The sequence below is a fragment of the Podarcis muralis genome, chromosome 14 (assembly GCF_964188315.1).
Source record: "Podarcis muralis chromosome 14, rPodMur119.hap1.1, whole genome shotgun sequence".
NCBI classification, from domain to species: Eukaryota; Metazoa; Chordata; class Lepidosauria; order Squamata; family Lacertidae; genus Podarcis; species Podarcis muralis.
Genome location: NC_135668.1, coordinates 17,435,107 through 17,461,829, shown reverse-complemented (window position 1 = coordinate 17,461,829; position 26,723 = coordinate 17,435,107). Strand labels below are relative to the sequence as shown.

The 26,723-nt window shown below is 45.5% G+C and overlaps 1 protein-coding gene across 4 annotated transcripts; it reads right to left on the bottom strand.

The window, feature by feature from the left end:
* Positions 1-1,086: 1,086 nt before the first annotated feature.
* Positions 1,087-26,723, bottom strand: TM6SF1 (transmembrane 6 superfamily member 1). Of its 4 annotated transcripts, XM_077918847.1 has the most exons (10): positions 26,300-26,714; positions 20,322-20,425; positions 18,438-18,535; positions 15,540-15,643; positions 14,988-15,070; positions 13,543-13,664; positions 9,432-9,536; positions 7,926-8,018; positions 6,650-6,769; positions 1,087-1,627 (listed from the first exon to the last, which is right to left on the bottom strand). In XM_077918847.1, the coding sequence occupies exons 1-10, from the start codon at positions 26,389-26,391 to the stop codon at positions 1,436-1,438; spliced, it is 1,113 nt and encodes a 370-aa protein (XP_077774973.1). In that variant the 5' UTR covers positions 26,392-26,714; the 3' UTR covers positions 1,087-1,435. The 4 variants fall into 4 exon arrangements, with proteins under 4 accessions (XP_077774973.1, XP_077774974.1, XP_077774975.1 ...); XM_077918848.1 differs by lacking the exon at positions 6,650-6,769 and having other exon boundaries at positions 26,300-26,718; XM_077918849.1 differs by lacking the exon at positions 20,322-20,425 and having other exon boundaries at positions 26,300-26,713.

Sequence of the window (26,723 nt, the reverse complement as noted above, 5' to 3'; positions counted from 1 at the left end):
TGCTCGGTCCCAGCGCCTGCCAACCTAGCAGTTCGAAAGCACCCCTGGGTGCAAGTAGATAAATAGGGACCGCTTACTGGCGGGAAGGTAAACGGCGTTTCCGTGTGCTGCGCTGGCTCTCCAGATGCAGCTTTGTCATGCTGGCCACGTGACCCGGAAGTGTCTCCGGACAGCGCTGGCCCCTGGCCTCTTAAGTGAGATGGGCGCACAACCCTAGAGTCTGTCAAGACTGGCCCGTACGGGCAGGGGTACCTTTACCTTTACCTTTATTAAATAAAAGCCACTTTGGTCTTTTACAAGAGTGGAGGGCAACAGGCAACTATTAATATAGGATTTGTAGAATTTCTGGCAGCAGTTTTTTTTTACCTTCACTATACTGAAGCAGAGATATATGAACTTCTGCAACCTGGTACAATTTGCACTGCAACAATCAGCTCCAGCTCCACCATTGTGCAGAAGAGCCCGAGACGTGTTAAAAAGTTACCAAAGGGGCCAGAGATTTCCATGCCAAATAAGTTTCAGTTCCCCAATTACTCGTGTTAAATTGAACAGTGAATAAAAAAATGTCCAAGAACAGAAACGGAAGCAAAAATTGCCAACGTTTGCTCATGTATTCGTGTGCAAACTGGAAATCAGTCCAGCAAATGTGATCAGTAGTCACTGCTGTTGATGCTGCAAAACTATTCATAGTTGATTATCCCCCCCCCCCCCCCCGAAATAAAACCTGCACTGCGATTCCTTCACTTTGAAATGAATGGGGTGGAATAATGTAATGATGATATAACTTATGTCAGTTACATGACTTTGCCACAGTGGAAATCAAGACGAACAACAGAGCTGTTGGCATAAGATGAACTGCAGTGGAACAGAAACTGTGCTGCACAGGAGGATGAAACAGTGGAACTACAGACAATGCCTTCTTACATCCCTTGTGGTGAACTATCTTGATTTTAACTTCTAACTCCTATCCAGACAGTGTCCTTATGGTGTAAGCCGCTTTGAGAGAGTTCTGCTCTTAAAGGCAGCCTATAGATATTTGTAAATAAATAAAAATGCCATGAAAGCAAGCTTTCAAGAAGCGCTACGAAAGACAGAAGTAGTCTTTTATTTCCCGCAACAGTACACAACACCGAGCAGACGTGTCTTTGCAGACAAATATTGTAGAGTTGCAAAGGAGTAGCTGTATCCAGTCTTTTTGCACCAAAAACAGCGAAGAGTCGTGTGGCACCTTAAAGACTTCACAGATTTATTATGGCATAAGCTTTTGATGACTGCAGTCAACCTGGTCAGATGTAAAATGGACTACGGCTGAAATGGACTGTGGTCCATGAAAACCTCTACCTTAATAAATGTGTTAAGCCTTCCAGGTATTGCAAGACCCTTCCTTGTAACAGCAGTCCAGTTTCACAAAACTGAAGACGTCGCTCCAGTCTTCCTACTCAGTCTTGTCTTCTGGCTTGGCCTTTAAGAAAAATTCTGGACTGTGGACGCACCTATAAGCCAACAGCTGAGGAATGACTCCATATGTTACATTGAGTAGCAGAAACCACATATTTCCTTCTTCGGGGACTCTGTAGATGTAAGGTGTTCTAGCATGTAGAGAAGCCCCAATGTGTGAAAACTGAGCCTGTGGATATAGAGAGAAGAGTAAGGATGAGGCATAGCTTTGAATGGGCATATCAATGGTATTATCTTCAGAGTATTTAGAAGGCAACTGCTGGGAAGAGAGAAACCACAGAAAATTGCCTTCCTTTGCCCTTTAACAACAGACGTTTCTGCTTGATCAAAAGCCATTCTGTGACCAAATCGGCGTGCATTGGATTGTACCTCTATAAGCCAATTCCTGAAGAGCCAGTTCCTGTAAAATAAGCCAGTTCCTGTAAAAAGTCTGGCTTGCTTCCTTTTTCAGCTAACGCACACACAGCTTCCCCTATTAGAAGAGGGAAAGAGGGAACACCCCTTTCTAAGATGTAATTCCCCACCTATGGTTTTTGCATGTACAGTACAGTGGTACCTCGGGTTAAGAACTTAATTTGTTCCGGAAGTCTGTTCTTCACCTGAAACTGTTCTTAACCTGAAGCACCACTTTAGCTAATGGGGCCTCCCGCTGCCGCCGCGTGATTTCTGTTCTCATCCTGAAGTAAAGTTCTTAACCTGAGGTACTATTTCTGGGTTAGTGGAGTCTGTAGCCTGAAGCATCTGTAACCCGAGGTACCACTGTAGTACCTCACATTACATAACCCTCTGGTTACGTAAATTTCAGGATGCGAACGCAGCAAACCTGAAAGCATTTTTTTTGGGTTTCGCCATGCGCACATGCGCAGAAGCGCTCTACCGCACCGCGTGCATGCGCAGAACAAGCACCTCCAATAGCGAAAACCTCAGGATCCGACTGGAGCTCTGGAACGGATCCCATTCGCAACTGGAAATACCACTGTACTTGTATTAAGACTAATTAGAAACTTTTTAAAAATAGCTGCTGCACAGTTAATCACAGCTACTTTTTATTTGGTTAGTAAGGCTTCAAACTGATTCATCTGCCTGATTAACTGATTCAATATTGCAGCCGTAAATTGAACATCTTAGTTTCCCCCCCCCCAAACCTCTACTATCTCTACTTAGGGGGACGTGAACAGTTCCCCCACACTGGGTACCAAGCTGATGGGGGTGCCACAAGATGCCGTAGCTATGATGTAGCAGAACAGAAGGCGAGAGGTGGAGGGACACCAAATTTTGGTCTCGCACAGGGCACCGCTGAAATTTGAAAGACCGAAATCTGCCGCTGCTCCACTATTAAAGAATAGAGAATCCCCTAGTTTCTTCTGTCTTGTATACAACAGACTTGAGATTTAGAATAGGGTACTGAGAGATGATAAGGGACGCGGGTGGCGCTGCGGTTAAACCACAGAGCCTAGGACTTGCCAATCAGAAGGTCAGTGGTTCGAATCCCCGCGACAGAGTGAGCTCTCGTTGCTCGGTCCCTGCTCCTGCCAACCTAGCAGTTCGAAAGCACGTCAAAGTGCAAGTAGATAAATAGGTACCACTCCAGCGGGAAAGTAAATGGTGTTTCAGTGCGCTGCTCTGGTTCACCAGAAGCGGCTTAGTCATGCTGGCCACATGACCCGGAAGCTGTATGCTGCCTCCCTTGGCCAATAAAGCGAGATGAGCGCCGCAACCCCAGAGTCAGCCACGACTGGACCTAATGGTCAGGGGTCCCTTTACCTTTTTTACTGAGAGATTATAAAATAAATTTTAATGTCAAAGGTCAAGGCGCTACCTTGCCAGAGTATCTGACACAGGATAAAGTACTCAGTATTTTGACAACTCTCAATAACCACTTCCAAAAGGTTTCTAGTTCTCAAGAAAGGTATGCATGACTGGTGATTGGGTGTGTGTGTGTGTGTGTGTGTGTGTGTGTGTGTGTGTGCGGTATTCAACTAAAGTTTACCCAGAGTAGACCCATTGAAATATGGACCTAAGTTAGTCATGTTTCTTAATCTCTCCGAGTAGGGCTAGCATACAATCTAGAGAGAGGTCACATAAGGTTTACATAGGCAGGGGAAAAGGCTTTAGCATTACATAGCTTCCTGCTCAGCTTTCATCGCTAGCAGAAACAGAATGTTGCATGGATATGTAGATATGCACAAAATTGCTACTCTATTTAAGCCACAGAATTTGGCTTTTCTTCTTGTTTTTTGATTTAAAAAACAACAACACCAAACCACAGCCAAAATCAAGGTCTACGCACAATGGGCACTTGAAACGCCATTTGGGTAATCAGAAACTTGGAGACATTCCACTTTCCTGACTTTTCCCTTCCTGACTTAACAATTAGGGTTCACAGGCTTCCTGCTTTCAGCCTCAGCCCAAATCCTGTATAATGTCACCAGGATCTGGCCCACCCTACTTTAAATGTCAGGGCAGACAGGAAAAGAGTGGTTTGTTTTTCTTTTCTAGGGACTGAGCAGCAGGTTTTTGCTCCCTTGTCTGCATAGTAGGTGGGTGGGAGCTTTTGGGTAGACTCCCCTGGGACTGTTCTGGAGTGCAGAACAAATTTACATCTAAGGTTATGTACAGAGAAGAGATTGCTGAGCCAACGAATATTTTTAGCATAAACAAACATTTAAAGATAGAAGCAATAGTGGCGCACTCGGAATTGTGGCTTGTCTTTTGTCTCCCATCTGTTATCCCCTTTTGCAAGTGACAGCTCATTTGCGTTTTAAAAACCCCCATTGCCAAATTTATGAGCTTTTTGTTTTCTGCTTTTGCAAGAGGGAGAGAGATATGGGGTTCAGGCTGCACCAGAAGCTTAACATTTAAGGAAGAGATGAGCCAGTTCTGTTTACTGGGTGTTGCCAAGCATTGGTCTGTGTCGTGTGAAGTCATAGGGAGAAAGGTCAGAGGAGGACAGTGCAGCTGGGAAAGACGCTTAAACGCTCTGTACCTTTTGAGAAAATGTGTGTCTGCTGTCAATAACATGTGGCCTTCTGCAGCCTCCCTGCCTGTCTGGCCCTTCTACATCTGAAAAAGCCCCATGGGAAGACTTCTCTATTTATCTCCCCCTCGGCTTTTATTGAAAGGAAGGCTGTCCACCAAGCACCCAAGACCTGCATGCTACCGTATTTTTCGCTCCATAAGACGCACTTTTTTCCTCTTAAAATCTAAGGGGAAATATCTGTGCGTCTTATGGAGCAAATGTGTGGTCCCTGGGGCTGGGGGGGAACCCGGGCTTCCACCGCCAGCCCCGACAAGCTCTGGGAGCAGCAGGAAGGCTGTGCGCTGCCTTTCCTCTGCTCCCCGACCTGCTTTTTGGGGGTGGGGGTGGGGGAAAGCCGGGCTTCCCTCACCAGCCCCACAAGCCCTGGAGAGGCTCCGTGCAGCTATCCCTGGCTTTTGCGGGAGGTGGGGGAAGCGACAGAGCAAAGCTCTCTCACTTTACCCACCTCCCGCAAAAGCCCCCAAGAGCCTTTAAAGAGCTGCGCGGAGTGTGTGTGTAGCTCTTGGGGGCTTTTCCCCGAGGAGGGAGAAGGGCAGCCCATCACTCCTTGGGGAAAAGCCTGCAAGCGCCGCACATACGCTCCACGCGGCTCATGAAAGGGAGCGCTGAGCAGAGCCTGGGATGGATACAGGCTCTGCTCAGCGCTCCCTTTAAAGTATTTTTTTTTTCTTGAATACCCCCCCCAAAAAAAGTAGGTGCGCCTTATGGTCAAGTGCGCCTTATGGAGCGAAAAATACAGTAACTGTTTTCATTTTTAAGGGAAGTTCTTCTTCTTGCTTTTTTTTTTAAACCCTCACTCATCTATTAAGAGAGAATTTGAAAAAAAGGAAGCATTTAAGAACTGTCAGGAGCATGGGAGAAAGCTTGAGACCAACAGGCTGTTGCTATAAAACAGCTATATTTTAATTCCTTTGATTTTTTGGAGTCTTTTTCTAAATTATGTTTTAGAAAAACTGAAAAAAAGGAAAAGCCATGCTCAGGGTTATAGAACAAGGGATGTTTTCTTTTCTATTTACTTCAATGAATCAGCAGAGACTATGGGCCACAATGTCACCGAGCTCAGAACATAATGTCCTTTGCAACAAGTGCACGATGTAGAGGTTTTAATGTGCATAATACCGAGAGGAGAAATTAATATATTTGTGTGAACGATGATGGGAGGGGGAAAGTAAGCTTTGAAGTTCTAGTCGGAAAGGTTTGGGCAAAGTTCGCTGATCAAACAGGGATGAGCAACGTGATATTAATTTTGTGCTTCTGGCTATTATTCTGAGAATTCTGGTTTCCATTTTAAGAAGAAGAAAATTCTAGTCTTCCTGATGACTGCAGATTCGGTTTGAAAACAGGACTGCAAATATGGTGAAAATGATTGGAAGGAAGGGATTAGAAGTTCACATTCGGTATGGCTTTCCAACTCTCCAAAGCCTTCGGGGCAGCAATTGTCTGGCTGCGCAGTGGCTCTCAGAGTTGGTCATCCACTATATCAGGGGTCGGCAACCTAAGGCCCATAGGCCACAAGCAGCCCATGGGGGTTGTTTACCTGGCCCATGGATCCCCGCTGCCCACTTGGGGACTCCCACCACCGGCTCAGTCAGCTCCCGTGTGCAGCACTAAACCGGCGTGCAGTAGAGCAGGGACCGCCTTCTGCAATGCTGGCCAGCTTCCCATTGGCTGCAGGAAGCTCCTGCTGTCAATGGGAAGCTGCGCACACCTCCTCCATGCTGGAAGGAGCGCCGGAAATAGCGTTTGCGCATGCATGCGCACGCACTCCAGTCCACCGCGGCGTCTGCAGGACTGTGAACTGGCCCAAGCCACAAAACTGAGCCCTGCACTATATAATATTTAAATTCTGCTTTACAGAAGAAGAGTAGAAGAAGAGTTTGGATTTGATACCCCGCTTTATCACTACCCGAAGGAGTCTCAAAGCGGCTAACATTCTCCTTTCCCTTCCTCCCCCACAACAAACACTCTGAGGTGAGTGGGGCTGAGAGACTTCAGAGAAGTGTGACTAGCCCAAGGTCACCCAGCAGCTGCATGTGGAGGAGCGGGGAATCGAACCCGGTTCACCAGATTACGAGTCCACCGCTCTTAACCACTACACCACGCTGGCTCTCTACAGTAGTAATGAGAAATCCAGATCTGTAAGAAATATACCTGGGCTAGTCCTCCAGCATGTATAAGGGTTAAATCAGGCATCCAGGTACATCCAGGAACGAGCAAACCATACAGTGAGATTATATAGTATGGTACAGAGTAGAACAGGTATGCCAGCATCTGTGCATTAGAAGAAAAGGCAACAATAGTTCCATTTATTTAGCAAGATCTCTAAAGCTTACTGCTTAGTCATAAAACCCTAAACAGCGTACACAAGAAATGAACAACAAATCACCGTTAAAATCCACAAAAGGAATTAAAAAAGTAAGTGTATGTAAGAACACTTGAAACGGATAAAAATCTGTACAACTTTTAAAACAAACATAGATAACGACATTGCATGTCCAGGTAGGCTTGCCAAAATAAAAAAAGCTTTCAGCAGGCATCTAAAACATTATTACAATGATGATGAAGAAGAAGAATATCCCAATCTTCCTTCTCACAGGAGCCCAGGCTGACAGATGCACTTTTGTATGGTATTTTCATTTATATATATGCACTTTTGTATGGTATTTTCATTTATATATGCATTGTATACACGCTTTGTTCTGGTATATGCAATTGTTCTACACATTACTTGGCTGGAGAACTGCACTGCAAATTCAGAGAAGTGCAAATTTCGGGATTCGTGTGCTGTTTCAAAAAGTCCAGGTTTCGTAGCCTCACCTTAAACTGAATCAAAGTCTCCCCAATTCCTACATGCCCCCAAGTTATTATGAGAAAGTAAGAAAAACTTCACACCATGCATAATTTTACACCCATCTATCTTGTCTCCACTTATTCGCCTTCTCTCTAAACTGAAAAGTTCAGAAGTGAGGATTAGCTTCCACGGAGAGAGGCAGCCTGCCTCTTTGAGTACTAGATGCTGGAAACAAGAGGGGATGACTACTTCATCCTGTCTCATTTGTTAGCTTCTCTTATGTTGAAAACAGAAAGCTGGACTAGCCTGAGTCAGCAAAGTGGTTCTTAAGAACTTAAATCTCCTTCAGTTCAGCACTAACCAAAGGAAACAAGCAGGCCCAACCTCTGACTATAAGGGGCTAATCTCCCTGAAACCAGTAAAGACTTTTCAAAAGGGAAAAGGTCATAAATTTAACTAGAAAAATAAAGGTAGGTGCCAGAAAGTGAGTCTTAATTACAAGCACCTTCTCCCTCCCTCCCTCCCTCCCTCCCTCTCTCTCTCTCTCTCTCTCTCTCTCTCTCTCTCACACACACACACACACACACCAAGAGTGGCCCAGTCAGTGAGCATAGTTTCTTATTTTGGAATGTCTACCTGAAGTTTTGGATAGGCAACAGGATCCTTGATATATGGCTCATGAAGTTGGCTGTACAGTCGGCAAAGTTCGGCTGGGCAATCCAAGGCAACCTAAAGAGAAATCCCATTGACATTAGGTAAAAAAGGTAAAAGGTAAAGGACCCAGCGTGACTAAACCACTTCTGGTGCAATGGAACACCATGAGGGAAGCCAGAGTGCATAGAAACACCGTTTACCTTCCTGCCGCAGTGGTACCTATTTACATCATCATCATCATCATCATAATATAATACTGCCCTATACCCGGGGGTCTCAAGGCAGTTCACAGAATAAAATCAAGATATAAAATCACAAAATACCTAATAAAAATAAAAACAGCAACCCAATGCCCCTCCCCCAAAAAAACACATTTTAAAAGGGCATAGGCGTGCACTGGCGTGCTTTCGAACTGCTAAGTTGGCAGGAGCTGGGACAACAGAGTTACAGGAGCTCACCCCGTCGCAGGGATTTGAACAGCCGACCTTCTGATCAGCAAGCCCAAGAGGCTCAGTGGTTTAGACCACAGCGCTACCCGCAAAGTTAGGCCGGGCAATCCAAGGCAACCTAAAGAGAAATCCCACTGACATTACGCTAGTGCAGCTGAGTGGATAGAGAGACTTGGCTATGACTCATAGAAACATAAGGAAACCGCCTTACGTGAAGCCCCATCTAGCATACTGCTGACTGCACTGGTTGGCAGCGACTCTCCAGGGTTTCAGGCAAGTGTTGTACGTGGGCCGACCTGGAGATGCTGGGGACTGAACCAGGGACCTTCCAGATAGAAAGGAGGTGCTCTACCACTGAAATACAGCCCTTTCCCAAAACTGCTTGCAGGCCAAATCTAACCTCTGCCATGAACTCAGTAGGTGGCCTGAGGGTCAGCCTTGGTGCCTCCGTCTGCAACATGGAGGATGATGTGCAGGACCAAAATGTTGCACAATAATGAGCAAGCTTTTGAGTTCTCCAGGACCCTTCACTAGGCTGGGTGTTAAGCAAAGAAGGCAGGGCAGGCAGGGAGATGGATAGGTGGTGATGCCATAAAGTCAGCAATGGTATCAGTCCTAAGATTACTGTGTGAGAAGAGGGGAGAGACTTAACAGATCAGGCCAGGCGCTGCCAAGCTTTTTGAAACAATGGGCACATTTGCAAACTGAATAAACTGTTCTTGTGGGCACCACACACACAAAGCTATGTATACATTGAGGCATGCACAACCATACATGGGCACACAATCTCCCCCTCCACCATTAGGCTGGAAAAGGGGGTTTGGGGTTTTTCCCCAAGCCTAGTTACTGTGGGGTAGGGGACTTACCTTCCAGATTTTGAGGGTAAAGAAATGGGGTGGGGTGTAGACTCTCACTCCTTGGTTTCCATGACTGTATAGCATCCCCCTTTTCCATATTCTTTATATGTATATTTTCTAAACTAAACAGGTGACATCAAAAAGCTTTCTTTCACACACCCACACCAAACCAACCAACTTACCAGGCCCCTAAAAAGGCAAAATCCAGTTGCAAAGATGAAATATACAGCCAACAGGAAATCTAGAGGTCTTCTCAGAAGTCTCTTCTGCTGAACTTCCCGAATCACCTGCAATATGATTTCCAGAGGGGTCACTACAATTCTATGATTCTATGAAACAATATGCAAAAATTTTGAAGTCATATAAACTGGCCCGATAAACACCTTAAGACTTCTGTCCCGAGGTAAACAAGAGAACTACAAGGACAGAACTTGAAATTTCTAATTTAATCAGATGCAAGGTAAAGACACACACACACACACACACACACACACACACACACGAGGAACTGAGTAAACTGCCAATGGCCTTAGCCACAGTCCCCTCCCCACACATAGGGGGGTTTGTATCCAATATAGATACCAACTGGAATAATGGTGGTAGCATCACAATTTCTGGAGTGTTTCATTATGTATTTATTTATTTATTTAATCAATCAATCTTTTTTTATTATCTTGCCCTTCCTGCTGAAGGAGCTCAGAGCAGCAAACATCAAAGCGCTAAAGCAATAAAATTTAGAAAACAACTGCATATATTTAAAACTATTTAAAAATAATCTAACAACATCTAAAAACAACCACACACCCTCCCAAACAGCTACTAATCTCAAGCTTATTTTGGCCAGTATCTACCAAATGTCTGACTGTGGAACTGCAAGATTCCTCGTGCGATTCCCCAGATGAGTGGGGTATAAATAATAATATATTATTATTATTATTATTATTATTATTATTATTATTGGTCAGGGGGGTTGAGAGAGGAGAGACGAGGCTCTTTCGAAAGAAAAGTCATTTGAAAATGAGAGAAATGCAGCCTGGCAGGGACAATTATACCAGCAAAGACTGAGGAAAACCGTTTTCATGTTGAGCAGCATGTTGCTGTGTAAACAAAGAGTTTGCTTATAACTTGGCAGCAAGTTATCCAGGGCCCAATGAAAAAAAGCCCTCACTGAAATACGTTTGTAGCATAAACACAGAGGAAGAACGCAAGATTTATGAGGGGGGAAGTTGGCTACCGGTGACCAGTTCCTTATTTGCACAAAAGGGCTGAGAGACAACTCACATCTGAGAGCTGAAAAAAGAGCCGACCTTTGTATGTTACCAATCCCCAAAATGAGCTACGGTCTACCTCATTATCATCTATCTCCAAGGCCAGGGAACTGTTCCCTTCGAGATCCATAACAGGACCCTCGAATCCAAACCAAACCGCCATGTTCATGCAAAGCTCATAAATGCAGGAGCAAGGAAGCTTTTGCCATCAGCTCTCAGTTGGTCTGAGAGGAACACTGTCACTGCATTTTCCCGTATATCGTTCATTGGTTTAAGTATTTTAAAACTGCAAACCGCCTAGGGCGCCTTGACGGCATGGAAATGCAACCAAGAAATATGAACAAAACGTACCAGGTCCGCCATCCCTACTATGTGAAATCGGATAAGCTTGCCTAATTCCAGTCTTAGTTTCCCTGATTTGCACTGACAAAATTTATCTGGGGACTATGCATTGCTAGCACACTTCGGCTGATTTCACTTTCCTGGCAGTTTTAACAGCCGCTATCACTACTCTCTTGGCTATTCTTGTCTTGTACAGAAGTCATAATTCATAGCGATGAATAAAGCATTCGGCTTTCCCACAGGAAAAGCAATTTCACTGTTGGGTTAAAAAAAAGTTGCTCAGAATCAATGATGGGATTCTATATTTAGAGCCCTCCTGTGGACATGACTCTGAACTTTTGCTGATAATTGGCTAAAAAAGTTCAATTTAATGCAGAGCGAAAACACATCCATCAAATCTGTTGAGAGAGCACATCTAGCAAGCCAGCTTCCCAGGAGCAGTTTTAAAATCCACAATTCAGACCAGTGTCACTAGTCTTACTGTGGTGATGGAACAATGAAGGTATTCACAGAGTGTTTATCTGAGAGACAAGGAAATAAATGTGTGGTAGATTATGCTGCCTGATCGTGAGGCAATAGACAAGAGGGGACCTGCCTCACCACCCTGTTCCGTGTACAGGGCCAACCAAACAGAAAGATTATGGTGTATTCATTGCTTTCTACCAAAAAAAAATGTCTCCAACAGACTGATAAATATATAAAACTAGCAAACTCAAAGGAATTCTAAAACCCCCCACAAAATCTGTAGTTTTAAGCACAGTTTTGAAAGGTTCAGTCTGCCATCTTGATTCAAAATGGCATCTGATTGTATCCACAGAGACACAAACCTGCACATTTTAAGTGTGTTTTAAAGTGCATGAAGCACAAATACAAGATGGGGGACACCTGGCTTGAGAGCAGTACATGTGAAAAGGATCTAGGAGTCTTGGTTGACCACAAACTTGACATGAGCCAACAATGTGACGCGGCAGCTAAAAAAGCCAATGCAATTCTGGGCTGCATCAATAGGAGTATAGCATCTAGATCAAGGGAAGTAATAGTGCCACTGTATTCTGCTCTGGTCAGACCTCACCTGGAGTACTGTGTCCAGTTCTGGGCACCACAGTTCAAGAAGGACACTGACAAACTGGAACGTGTCCAGAGGAGGGCAACCAAAATGGCCAAAGGCCTGGAAACGATGCCTTATGAGGAACGGCTAAGGGAGCTGGGCATGTTTAGCCTGGAGAAGAGGAGGTTAAGGGGTGATATGATAGCCATGTTCAAATATATAAAAGATGTCACATAGAGGAGGGAGAAAGGTTGTTTTCTGCTGCTCCAGAGAAGCGGACACGGAGCAACGGATCCAAACTACAAGAAAGAAGATTCCACCTAAACATTAGGAAGAACTTCCTGACAATAAGAGCTGTTCGACAGTGGAATTTGCTGCCAAGGAGTGTGGTGGAGTCTCCGTCTTTGGAGGTCTTTAAGCAGAGGCTTGACAACCATATGTCAGGAGTGCTCTGATGGTGTTTCCTGCTTGGCAGGGGGTTGGACTCGATGGCCCTTGTGGTCTCTTCCAACTCTATGATTCTATGATTCTATGTGACACTAGATGGCGATGGTGAGTTATGGCAAACTCAATATATATATTTCAAACTTTTTTTAAAAAGCAATTTCACAACGTTTTTTATATGTGTCTAGATTCCACCCAAGTGACACCCTCTCCCTCCAAATATGGACCCCAAATGTGGTTCATTTGAGTGACGTCTGGCTGGTGCATGGTCAAATGGGACTCACCTGATGTCATTAAAAGAAGGATTTTCAGATGCAAAGGTTCACATGGCAAGGTTAAATTAAACCCTTCCTAGCCCTTAGGCCTCTACCCCAGCCGTGCCTCATCCCTAAAACAAGACCCATCAATAGCACTGTTCCTTGCCCCTTTCAAGTGCTCTGGCCTATATCTTGAGCTGTGATCATCAGTGGCATAGCGAGGGTTGCCAGCACCCAGGACGACGCAGAGAGCGGGTGGGAGGAAGAAAAACAGTTGGAGTATGTATGAGTATCGCAGCCGCAGAGATAATAAAAAAAAGAGTTATTCCATTGTCTGTAAGGTCACTTCCTGGTTTGCACAGAGAACCTGTTTTCAACAGAGCCCAGCAACAGAAGCGTGTAGCTGTATTGAGGCAGCACCGGATGTTGAAATTTTGTGACCCTAACAATTTTGTGCCTGGGGCAACTGCCCCTGTGCACACACCCCAACAATATGTCACTGGTGAAAATGCCTTTTGCTTGCCTGGAGAAATGCGTCTATAGAAACCCTTGATTTTTGCAGGGTTGGAGTGCGGCCTTCAGTACAATAGTGAAAAGTCACATCAGTAGTTTCCCCACTTTCTGCCTCTGGCCTGACCCTCTGACAGCACGTAGCCCCTGAAAAGTTGTATGTTGCCCTCAGGCTGGAAAAGGTTCCTCACCCTTGATTTTAAGTATAGTACAGGGGGAGGGATTCATCTTCACTCCAGGGCAAGTACAAAATATGGAACACAAAGGCCAGCGAAAGGGAGCCATGTCAAATATTGCTTTTGCAACCTAGGCGGGATAAACTGTTTGTCAGCCCTACGTCAGATATCATTTTGACATTCAGCAGATTTTGCCTCAGCATGTTCTTATCATTGAAACGACAAACACATTCATACATAAATATTACCTTGGCTGGACAGTCACCAATCACGGGAGGCTGATTATAGATTTTGAAACCAGCCCATATTGGGAGACAGATAAATGGGATACTTAATAAAGATGCAGGGCAGATTTTGGTTCCAAACTTGCCTGCAAGTAACAACACAAAAAACATTAAAAATTATGACCTTCAATAAAGCATTTTACACCATGAGCCTAGGCATGTCCACCAAGAAATATACCCCACATGTGCAATCCTGTGCACATGTACCTGGAGGTAAATCTCATTCAAGAACCTCTTGCACATTAGATGTTGTTGGGACTCCAAATCCCATCAACTCTAGCCAGCATGGCCAGTGGTCAGGAATGGTGGGAATTGGAGTTCAGCACCACAGCTTCCCATTACCCCGTTAAATCTCTTCCATGGAATGCTTGCACCAACGCAGACCAAACAAAGTGCCAAGCCTACAAGGCTTTCTTTCTGCACCTTGTTGACCTCTGAGCTTTGATCATAACAGACCAACGTTTTCTTCCATGCTCAATTAACATTGCACCTAATGCTTGATCGACCTGTTCGGCATGTAGCTCACGCCTTCGCTGAAGCACCTCATCATCTTTGCCTGCAAGTTTACACACATCTCTCTCGATACCATCTTCTACACTGCAGCATTTTCTGCTGTCACACATACAAATGACTTGCTGCTGGGAAACAGAGGTTATATCTTTAAATGATCTTGAGCAAGCATTACTTTTTCCCAGGAGCTGTGTTCCCAGGAGTGCAAAGGCTGCTCTGTGTAGAGCAGTTTGAAAACATCTGAACAACCCTAAGTGAATTTTGTTTCAAGGCTGAAGTGCTAATGGAAAAAGAAAGGTAAGATTCCCACCATGAATGCGCAAAATAAAATGCCAAGTGTTGTGTAAAAAAGGTAAAGGGACCCCTGACCATTAGGTCCAGTCGTGACCAACTATGGGGTTGCGGTGTTCATCTTGCTTTATTGGCCGAGGGAGCCAGCATACAGCTTCCGGGTCATGTGGCCAGCATGACTAAGCTGCTTCTGGAGAAACAGAGCAGTGCACGGAAACGCTGTTTACCTTCCCACCGGAGCGGTACCTATTTATCTACTTGCACTCTGACGTGCTTTCGAACTGCTAGGTGGGCAGGAGCAGGGAACGAGCAACGGGAGCTCACGCCGTTGTGGGGATTCAAACCGCCAACCTTCTGATTGGCAAGTCCTAGGCTCTGTGGTTTAACCCACAGCGCCACCCGTGTCCCTAAGGGTTGTAGGCACAAATAAATGGTATGGGTTTGAGTTTGGCTTCTGTTGACCGTGTCCAGTTTTCCAGTTATTGCAACAGTACAGATATTCAACCAGAGACATTTTGGCTCTTGCATCTATTGCAAGATCAAAATTCTGACAGCAGGCCAACTGTGGCTCTTCACAAAGCAAAATGGACTAAGTGACATGCCCTTACCCACAATGTTTCCAGGCACAAAGACAATGACGCTCATCATGATGGACCCCAGCCAATATAAGCCAATTGTCCGATAACTTTCCCTGCAACAGAAATACCCGGTTTTCATACACCATCTTCACAACTGGAGGCACACGTTATTGTGACAATATGGTGGAGTGGTTAGACAGTCAGACAAGGACAGGGTTCAAATCCCCACTCAGCCGTGAAGCTTCCTGGGTGACCTTGGGCCAGTCACACTCTCTCTCTCAGCCTAAACTACCTCACAGGGTCGTTGTGAAGATAAAATGGCAAGGGGAGACATATGTATGCCACCTTGAGCTCTTTGGAGGAAAAGTGGGATAGAAATTTAAAAATATATAAATAAACAGGTGCCAAGATTAGAATTTTCAGGTTAAGGTTAAACTACTGCTAAAAAAACCCCCAAAAAGGCAAGGTCATTTTATGCCCAGTTTGCAGGTAAAGCTAAGCATACTGTGAGGTGATTTTGAAAAGAGCCGTGAAAGGTAAATTGTGCCAATCCTGCTGCCCACAACCATTAAATCAACTTACTCCCATGCAATAGCTGCCACCATCAAGAGATACATCAGATAATGAACAGAGCCATCCCAATAGCAAATCACGTGGCCGTAGGCCGTGTTCAGATAAGGTTCACCCTAAGGAAAACAAAAACACAGTGACAAATAGGATTAGACAGCATTTCTGAGGCAGCACAAATAAAAAACAGCTTTGGAAAGGAACAAAGCTGGTAACATTAATCCAATCCTGATATGAGCATTCTTTCTAGAGGTCACATTTCAAGCGTCAGCGTAAGAAACCTGCTATCCAAGATCAACCATCACGAAAAATGTGCCGCGTGAGGATCAAATCCAAATATACCAGACCAATCTGCAGGAAATGCATTGCCCAACAGCACAATTCAAAGTACTGTATTTTTCCGTGTATAACACACCCTCGGGTATAAGATGCCCCCTTTTTGGGGGGACTCCAAATTGAGAAAATGGGGGGATACACTATATGTGTATAAGATGACCCCCAATTTTTAACATACCGTATTTTTTGCTCTATAAGACTCACTTTTTCCCTCCTAAAAAGTAAGGGGAAATGTGTGTGCGTCTTATGGAGCGAATGCAGGCTGCGCAGGTATCACAGAAGCCAGAACAGCAAGAGGGATTGCTGCTTTCACTGCGCAGCGATCCCTCTTGCTGTTCTGGCTTCTGAGATTCAGAATATATTTTTTTCTTGTTTTCCTCCTCCAAAAACTAGGTGCGTCTTGTGGTCTGGTGCGTCTTATAGAGTGAAAAATATGGTAACGTTTAAAGGAAAAATCCTAGTCTTATACACGGAAATTACGGTATATTTATTCTAAAGAGTTCTGCTAGTAATAAACCAGCAGGGTGTGATATGGGAAATCTACAACTGGAATCACCTGTGTGTGTTTAAGAAGTGAGGATTAGGGAGAGGCCAAGGTGACACTGGATGGGGGATTAACTATTCTCCCCCAACACCCCCATGCCATTTTTGTAATTACCGTATTTTTCGCTCTATAAGACGCAGCAGACCACAAGACGCACCTAGTTTTTGGAGGAGGAAAACAAGAAAAAAAATATTCTGAATCTCAGAAGCCAGAACAGCAAGAGGGATCGCTGCGCAGTGAAAGCAGCAATCCCTCTTGCTGTTCTGGCTTCTGTGATACCTGCGCAGCCTGCATTCGCTCCATAAGACGCACACACATTTCCCCTTACTTTTTAGGAGGGAAAAAGTGAGTCTTATAGAGCAAAAAATACGGTACTGTCCTGCCCAAAATAACCCTAGCCCAATTATACCACTAAGCTTTCTGCTGGAAGGCAAATAACTTTTGAGCAGAGGCAATCTCAATCAGGGAAAAGTGTCTCTGATCTTTGTGGGTGCGGCAAGTTTTGTTTTTCTAGAGTTTCATGCCTTTGTGTCATAATTTGTATTTAAATTGGTTTTTAGTTATTTATCATGGGCTGCCCAGAGAACTTTGTGTGGCAGCAAACAAATGCCACAAACAAATTAATAGCTGTAAATGGCATAAAGTGGTACAGAAAGGGAAATGGTTTGCCCATCCCGCATAGCGGTCGTGATACAAGTTCACACATTGTGTGTTTGCGTGTTTTTCTAAACTGCTGACACTCCTAAGCGTGGCTGCTCACACCACATCTCGCATGGCTCTAAGGCTGCAATCCTGAACCTGCTTCTGAGCCTGAAGTAGACGAGAAACAAGACAATTGTTTTAAAAAAATAAAAGTAGCCATGCTGATCCTTGAGGAAAACAAAACCCAGAAGCCAAAATAGGGCAATATCTCTAAAAGGACCGATGCAGCCGCGTTGTGGCAACATGAGGCCGGATTTTAGTGTGTTGTGATATAAATGATTCATTATTTGTACTTGCGGTTCACCGCCTCTGGAATCTGCTGAAGGGCAACCGGCAATTCTTTGAAATCCATAAATAAATATATCAGGATGAAGCTTCCTTCAGCAATCTGGAATAGGGGGCTAGGGGAGCCTTTTCAGGTCAAGGACCACATTCCCTTTGGTATAGCAGGGTACATTCCAGCCATGCGAAATAATCAAGACAAGCGAGAGATATTTTCTGCTTTTCATCATGCAATGGCTTTTTCCACCTGCCTTGCCCTATCCTCCAGCCTTTCCCAGACCATGATTTTTTTTTTAAAAAAATAATGTTATAAGTTGTGTGTCCTTGTTTCTCGATTTGATCCTTTTACATGGGTTTTTGTATGTCTTGCGGCAATTTATGCATTGTGACTTGCCGTTATTTTTATTGATTGACAGTTTAGTAATTCTTTGCGGTAATTTATATGTATAAGCTGTTTATTATTTGTTGATATTTAATTTTACTGTTTACTATTATATTCTAACGGGTGATTGAAAATTGCTTTATTTGATATAAGTTGTTTATTTTTAAGTTACTGCGGCTTTTTGTATCAGATCAGATTGTTACGTGGGTGATCTTTGCCATCTATTTTGGTGTGTACTGTAGTACAGAAAGGTGGTACACAAATTAAAAGTGAGATGAAATGGAATGGAAGGGGAAATTCTAGCCAAGCAGACGCACTTGAGGAGGGTGCAGAGCAGGAGCCAGGGAGGACTGTGGGCTGGGGAGATCCCTGAGGGCCAGACAGGGATGCCACATCTGGCCTGAGGTTCCCCACCTCTGCTCTGGAGCCTTGCAAGTAAAAAAAGAAAAGTCTTGGTTGTTGTGGAGGAACAGCACCCAAGCGCTGCCGAGAATAAAAATATCACAAAAGAAGAAGCAAGCTTTTAAGTTCTCCAGAACTCAGGGAGGATGTGGAGATTTTAGGAGGAACTAAAAGCGGCCTTTGTTGGCGTCCATAAAGGCTCATGCAGCCTTCACTATCCTCCAGTCATCCGCCAATCGGCTCCTACCTTGAGATCATCACCTACCTCTTTCAAGTAATGGGTCATGAATCCATCGATGATTCCGTCATGCTCAAGCCCAATGATCAAGTTCACAATGCTGGTGAAAGCAAACACGGCATAGACTGCGGCAGTTCAAGAGGAGGAGGAGGAATATAAACACATTAATAACTTGTAAGAGTGTCTTTTTCCTAATGTCAAGCTCAGCTAGACAGCCAGGGTGGCATAAGCCAGGCTGGCCTTCCCCACCGTGAGCCTAGGACCCATGCCCTAATAATAATAATAATAATAATAATAATAATAATAATAATAATAATAACAATAATAATAATAATAATAATAATTTATTTATACCCCACCCATCTGGCTGGGTTTCCCCAGCCACTCTGGGCAGCTTCCAACAAAACACTAAAATACAATAACCTTTTAAACATTAAAAGCTTCCCTAAACAGGGCTGCCTTCAGATGTCTTCTAAAAGTTTGGCAGTTATTTTTCTCTTTGACATCTGGTGGGAGGGCGTTCCACAGGGCGGGTGCCACTACCGAGAAGGCCCTCTGCCTGGTTCCCTGTAATTTGTAATAATAATAATAATAATAATAATAATAATAATTAATAATAATAATAATAATTTATTTATACCCCGCCCATCTGGCTGGGTTTCCCCAGCCACTCTTAAAGTCAGAGAAGCTTTTGATCTTAAACTAACCACAGTTCCCTGTGATCAGGACTCAGGGAATGTTTGTTTGTTTGTTTAAAGCACAGATGGAAAACCCGTGGTCTTCCCGATGTCGCAGACTACAGCTCTCATAATCCCTAACCACTGGCCATGTTGGCTGGGGCTGGTGGGAGTTGGAGTCCACCAAAAACATCTGAAGGGCCGCAAGTTCCCATCCTTGCAACTATCTAAACCAGAGGTTTTCAACCTTTTTGAGTCCACAAAACTACATTATTTCTGTGGCAGCCCTGTGGGGCTCAGGAGCCCAGTTATGTCACTCCTTGCCTGCAGAACTGGCGGCCCCCACCCCTTTTCAAACACCCTCCCTTGTGGAGGGTTCCCTCAGCCTCCCCTACCCTCTCCTTGGTAGTCCTCCCGGCAGCCGCCGCTGCCATGCCTGGTCTCTGAGCTGCCCCCCAAGCCCCAAAGAGAGGTGTCCGCTCACACTGCCCCACAGAGGCCTAGGACTTGTCTGTCCATTCCCAACAGCAAGCGTTGGTGGACTGGCTGGCTGGCTGGGCTCCCTCACCTACTTGCTTGCTTACTCCAAGGCTGCCTCAGTTCCTGGCAACCAACACCCCTGGCCAGCCCCAGAGGCACCATTCACCTGTGGAGCTTATAGCCATGGCACACTGGTTGAAAACCACTGATCTAAACAATCCAGGTCTTGAAACCACAGCCGGATTCTGCCTTAACCTCACATCACAATTCCCCAACTTCAGACATCACAGGCTAGTGTGGTTAGCTTTAAAATCAAAACCAGAAGTTTTCATTCTCCTTCTTGTGGGCACAAAAAGAGAATGGAAGGGAGCACATAACCCCAAGGCTCAAGGCAATTTGTTCTTACAGTGGGAAACCATAATTTCTCATTAAACCAGGGGTCAGCAACCTTTTTCAGCCGTGGGCCAGTCCACCATCCCTCAGACCATGTGGTGGGCTGGACTATATTTTGGGGAAAAAAATATGATCGAATTCCTATGCCCCACAAATAACCCAGAGGTGCATTTTAAATAAAAGCACACATTCTACTGATGTAAAAATACGCTGATTCCCAGACCATTGGCGGGACGGATTGAGAAGGCTAATGGGCCACATACGGCCCCCGGGCCTTAGGTTGCCTACCCCTGCATTAAACCTTAGTAAAAGCCACACTCTACCCTTAGAGATACGCCTGTTGCAGGGTACCGATACGTACCATAGAACAGTGGGTCTCGGGGCGGTTTTCGTTTCACCAGGAATCGGGCTGCTAGACCCACTAGGAACAGAATCAACAATCCAACTGCAACAGTGACCCAGGAGCTGCAGAGATTAAAACCAGGGGAGAAGTCTATCATCTCAATGGTTCCTCAACGATCTCTGAGCATCAACTACCGAAGCCAGATCATCCTTGTCTAAAAGGGGCATTGGTGGATGACTAGCTGGTCGAAGGCATTCCACCTGTGCCTCCCTATCCAGAACTGGTTTGGCACCATTTTTCCAGGCGGAGGAACCACCTACTAACAGTGTCTGTCTTCTCTGGGTTGAGTTTCAGTTTATTGGCCCTCATCCAGTCCAATACCATAAACAGGCAATAGCGAATAAACATCCCTGCAAGGCAGCTTAAGCATTGCTACTGATCTTCCCCAGCACAAAATGCAAACACAACGAGCCCATGTTTGTCTTTTAAGCCCTAGAAACGAGGGCATTCTCTCCATTGTCAAGATTCAATCATATTGCAGCTTTAACACGTAATAATAAAGTAAGAAACTGCTTGGAAGGTTTGCTTGATGTTGCATTCTTCCTTTCTGCAAATGCAGGTTAGCATTCTGTGGTTAAGAATTTCTCAGACCTCATTTGGAAATTCACTTTGTATCTCACTTCCTTTTTTTTTTTTAAATCACACAAGCAATCATGTCTTCAGAAAGGAGGGAGCAGGCTTATTCTGTTCGATTTAGTTGTTCCATTTCACTGGCTTGGTCAAAAGCAAACATTTTGCTACATAATTACATAAACTATAGTTTGTCAGCAGTGCACCAAACCATCATTAGAGCAAACCAAGCTCATCGCAAGAAGTCGTTTGCAAATGGCAGATCCTTATGTACAGAACACTGTTTCAAAAGCGGATAGTTACGCAAAAACAAAACCCTTTCCGCTTTGAAGGAACGCTTTGCACATATCAAGGAAATACGAGTATCTACCACAATCCGTCATAATAACAGTGTGTGAGCACTGCTACTTGACCCCATAGTCTTTAGCAAGAGAAACTATAACAACATCTGCCTTTGCTTACATTACTAGTCTTAGTCATGCGTCAAAGTTCAGCAAGGAGGTAAAGGTAAATGTTCCCCTGACCATTAGGTCCAGTCATGGCTGACTCTGGGGTTGCAGCGCTCATCTCGCTTTACTGGCCGAGGGAGCCGGTGTACAGCTTCCGGGTCATGTGGCCAGCATGACTAAGCCGCTTCTGGCGAACCAGAGCAGCACACGGAAACGCCGTTTACCTTCCTGCCGGAGCGGTACCTATTGATCTACTTGCACTTTGACATGCTTTCAAACTGCTAGGTTGGCAGGAACAGGGACCGAGCAACGGGAGCTCACCCCATCGTGGGGATTCGAACCGCCGACCTTCTGATCGGCAAAGTCCTAGGCTCTGTGGTTTAACCCACAGCGCCACCCGCATCCCATCCTCAACAAGGAGGGTGTCTGTCTAATCTCAGTTTGGGAGCGGGGTCCCACAGGCTCAGATCCACTACAATGAATGTGTGGCTTCTGGTAGTTACGAGCTGTACATCGGAAGGACAAATGACCACCTACAGAGACTCTCCCAAAGGTCTTGGTGATCAGGCAGGGATATAAAGGATTAGGCTGAGGTTATCTGAGGTTAAAGAACATAGGAAGCTGCCTTATGCCAAAAGCAGACCATTAGTCCACCCAGCTCAATACTGCCCACACTGGCTGGCAGCAGCTCTGCAAACTTTCAAGCAAGGGTCGGTCCTAGCCTTACCTGGCGATGCCAGGGATTAAACCTTGAACCTTTTGCATGCAAAGAATGGGCTCTGCCACTGAGCTGTTGTCCTTTTCTAAATATAAAGAAAGATTCACATTCTCGTGGCACGGAACATAGGGCTGATTTCAGTTAAATATTGGAACCTGCCTTATAGCATGTCAGACCATTGATTCCTCTAGCTCAGCATTGTCTACCCTGACCTGACTGGCAACGACTCTCCATATTTTTAGACAGAGGGCCTTTCACAGGCCTGCCTGGAGATGCCAGGATTTGAACCTGCGACCTCCTGCATGCGAAGCAGATTCTCTACCACTTAGCTACAGCCCTTCTCCCATAGCTTTCCAGCTCGGAAGGCCTTTGCCCTCAAAACATGCCATGGCACTGGCAGTTTTCTTTTGATAAATGAAACCCCTGGCTCTTCCTTTTGAGAAGGCAGCTGGTAGCTATTGTTGTTCCTCTCTCTCTACACACAATGTCCCTTGCAGGCAGCGGAGCGCAGCTTCTAAAAATACCAGCACAGATTATGCAAGCAGCCAATGGATCTCTCCGCCGCTTGCCCACTCGGCCCTCCTCTGACGGCTCCACTGAAACTGATGTCTCTAATGCAAATGAATCTGTAATATCTAGGAAGGCTGAAAACATACAGTCAAGATGTTTTCTCACAGAGAGGAAGCAGGCAAGAGGGATCAAATAGCTGGGCAGGAAAATAAACTGTGGAAGGAGGAAAAGGAGGGTTATTTTCCCCTAGAGGGTCTGAACACATTGCATGCCTTTATGCCACAACCCTATGCATATTTACTCAGCAGAGTTTAATGGGGCTCATTGCCAAGTAAGGCTGCAATATTTCACCCACTTTCCCGGGAATACTCCCCACTTATGATCCGCAGTAAGTGGTGGCAGAACTTAGACCCACTGAATTCAATAGGTGCTACTTCTGAGTGTGTGTGTTCAATAGATATGCACAGTGCTTTTTTTCTAAAATAAAAGTTATGGGGTACTCTCACTTTGGCTCAAGAAAATCACCACTTTATAGTTCAAATTGGGAAAAATACATACAGTAAATGGACAAAAGTACAAAGATTCACAAAATGATTAGGGGTATGCGTCCTGGATACACATGTCTCTATTTTATACATGTCTACTCAGAAGTAATTCCCACTGAATTCAGATGAACTTATTCCCAGGGAAGTGTATATAGAATTTCAGACTTGCAGCAGCATTCTAAACATATCTACTCAGAAGTAAGCCCTACACAATTTGATGAGACTCACTCCCAGGTAAGTGGGGTTAGGACTGCCGCCTCCGTCATAATTTTGAAGTGGGCCTACCAGAATTACACACCAGTAAGAAAGGATGTTTTCCAGCTGGCTACTGAGAAGATCAGCTTCAGCTTCTTCTTCTCTAGGTTCAGAGAAGATATTGCTTCCACATTTTAATTGTTAAAAAACATAATGCTCGAGAGCATTTCTCAATATGCGTGGGCAATAAAGGATATCCCTTTTTTTAAAACGCAGGCCTCGTGACATTAGCGCACATCTGAATTCCGTTAATGGGAGATCAAAAGCAGGAAAGTACTTTCAAACTTCCAACACAGGACTTTATGAGTTCACAGCCATTTCTACCAAAGACTATGGAGGGCCTTCAGTTAATGGCCAGGAATCATAGATTACCTATAGTAGCTGGTACGACAGCTACGAACACAGGCCTGTGCACATTCAGGCAGAAGTAGGTCTCATTCCATTCCATGGGGCCAACTCTTGGCTATGTTTGCAACAAAAGCCAAGGAAATCACTGGCTCAGGTTGCACATAGCGATAGTCCAAGTTATGCCACCATCACTCAGCCTCTCATCTGCAATACAGTGGAACCTCAGGTTGCGGACGTAATCCGTGACGGAGGCACGTCCGCAACCCGCAGTGTTCGTAACCTGCAGTGCTGTGTCTGTGCATGCGCGTGATGTGATTTGGCTCTTCTGCACATGCTCGAAGCGTGATTTAGCGCTTCTGCACATACGGCGAAACCCAGAAGTAACTCTTTCTGGTACTTCCGGGTTTCCCGTGGTCCGCAACCTGAAAACATGTAACCCGAAGCGTTTGTAACCCAACCCGAGGTACCACTGTATGGGGTAGTAATGAATGGCTTCCATTTTGCAGACAGGAGGTCCTGGTTTCAGACTCGCACATCTCCAGGCAGAGCTGTCTGAAACCCCAGAGAGCCATTGCCATTTAGCATGGAGATCTAGATGCACCAATGGTTTTGATTCCCTATGTTCTATGGCAATAATAATAATAATAATAATAATAATAATAATAATAATAATTTATTTTCCCCAGCCACTCTGGGCAGCTCCCAACAGAATATCAAAAACACGATAAAAGATCAAACATTAAAACTTCCCTAAACAGGGCTGCCTTCAGATGTCTTCTAAAAGTCAGATAGTTGTTTGTTTCCTTGACATCTGGTGGGAGGGCGTTTCACAGGGCGGGCGCCACTACTGAGAAGGCCCTCTGCCTGGTTCCCTGTAACCTCACTTCTCACGGGGAGGGAACTGCCAGAAGGCTCTCGGCGCTGGACCTCAGTGTCCAGGCTGGACGATGGGGGTGTAGATGCTCCTTCAGGTATACTGGGCTGAGGCCGTTTAGGGCTTTAAAGGTCAGCACCAACACATTGAATTGTGCTCGGAAACGTACTGGGAGCCAATATAGCTCTTTCAGGACTGGTGCTATGTGGTGTCCATTTGTTAGCTAAGCATGGAGGGCAATAGGTCAGCAGCGGAGCATCATCTTCTTTGCACATGGAAGGTCCTGGGTTCAATCTCTAGGTAGGGCTGGGAATGTCCTCTGGCTTAAGCCTTGGAGAGCTGTCAGTGAGGACAGTCCTGAGCTAGAGGGACCAGCAGTCTGATTCAGTATAAGGCAGCTTTCTCCCTTCCAACGGCTGTCCTCCCTTACAGCTTCATTAACATCCAAAAAGTTCTGAACACTCAAAAAGCAGGTTAGGTATGTGTAGGACTTCACTGGGAGAAGCTGTTAAGGCTGCAACACTCCAGTTAATGCAAAGTTCTGTGCACTTTCACCACACTGGTACAGACACCAGTATAATATAATAATAATAATAACAATAATAATAACAATAATAATAATAATAATAATAATAATAATAATAATAATAATAATAATAATAATAATAATATAATAATATAATAATAATAATGTGTTCCAAACTGCATTAAGTGCAAACAGCAAAAAAAGAACGAAAGGCATTTTACTGCGATACTCTCACGCACGTGGAATATGACCTCTTCACTCAATACATATATATTTTAGATGTACACACATAAGCTATTTTCGTGTACACCTAAACAGGTAAATGTGTGTACACCACACACATCGTATCATGCTGCTATGGTAATCAGGGAGCCAGGATTTGGCTGGTTCACAGTGCAACCCTAGCCACATCTGCTAAGCCCTACAGAATTCCATGGGACTTACTCCCAAGCCAAGGGAGTTGGAACTGCAGCCTTAATGACATTCTCAGTACGTCCTGCTTGTTGTGCAAATGGGGACCTTAAAGGCACCAGCGATTCCTCTGTCATGCCACTCAATCTCTGACTCATGAATACAATGGGTGCTCGAAAAAACCTCAACTTACAATTGAAGCTGATGGAAGTTCTACATTTAAGTTATACACTGATATAAGCTGGGCAAGCCCATTCAGCCCGATCCCCTGCACGCATTTACTCATAAGCAGGCGCTATCTGTTTGGGACAGAAAGCATGCAGCTGGATCGCTCAAGACATCCCAGCAAGTCACAATACAGTTTCTCTATAACAGGCAGAGGCCCTCAGCTTCCATTGCTTCTACAGATGGCAACTTGGGTGGGTCGAGAGGGGGAAATGCCCCCCCCCCCAAAAAAACAAGCAGTTTTCTCCCCCCCCCCCCTACCTCCCCCCACCACAATATATTCCTTTCTTTTCCGGAACTTTAGCCTGTGTGGAACAAAGTTCGCCTCCTCCCCCTGCCATGAATAGGCTTCACCGCCCCTGCTCTGCCCGCGCCCACCATTCCCGGAGCTCTCTCCCGCTCCTCTGCCTCCCAGACCGCGTTCACACGTGCACGCAAACCCGCCACCAGAACGCGGGCGGCGGCGCACGTGGGAACGCGACCCCCCCCCCCCGCTCTCGCTCACCCGCCACTGGCAGCCAAGGCGTTGAAGAGGTAAGTGACGGGAATGGCCGAGAGGGACAACACGAAGACGCCCGTGGCAGCCGAGGCGCTCATCCCGGGGCTGGCTCGCTCCTTTTCCTGCCTCTCCCGGGGCGCCGCGCGGGGGACTCAGCGAGGCTCCGCGCCCGGCATCGCGCCCTGCTTCGGTGGGCTCCTCCGCGGCGCGCCGGGAAGCGCCATATGCGCCGGAGAGCTGCTGCCCAGGCGAAGGCGGTGCCCGGCCAGCCGAGCCTAAGAGCGCCGCTGCTGCAGAAAAGGACTCCGCCCGCCGCGCAGCGCCGCCGAACGAGTGCCCAGCGAACCTGCCCTCCAGCCCGCTTGCGCGCCGCTCATTCTGCGCAGCCCGCCCGCCGCCTTGGCGCTCGCCTCTTGTACTGCGCCGGGGC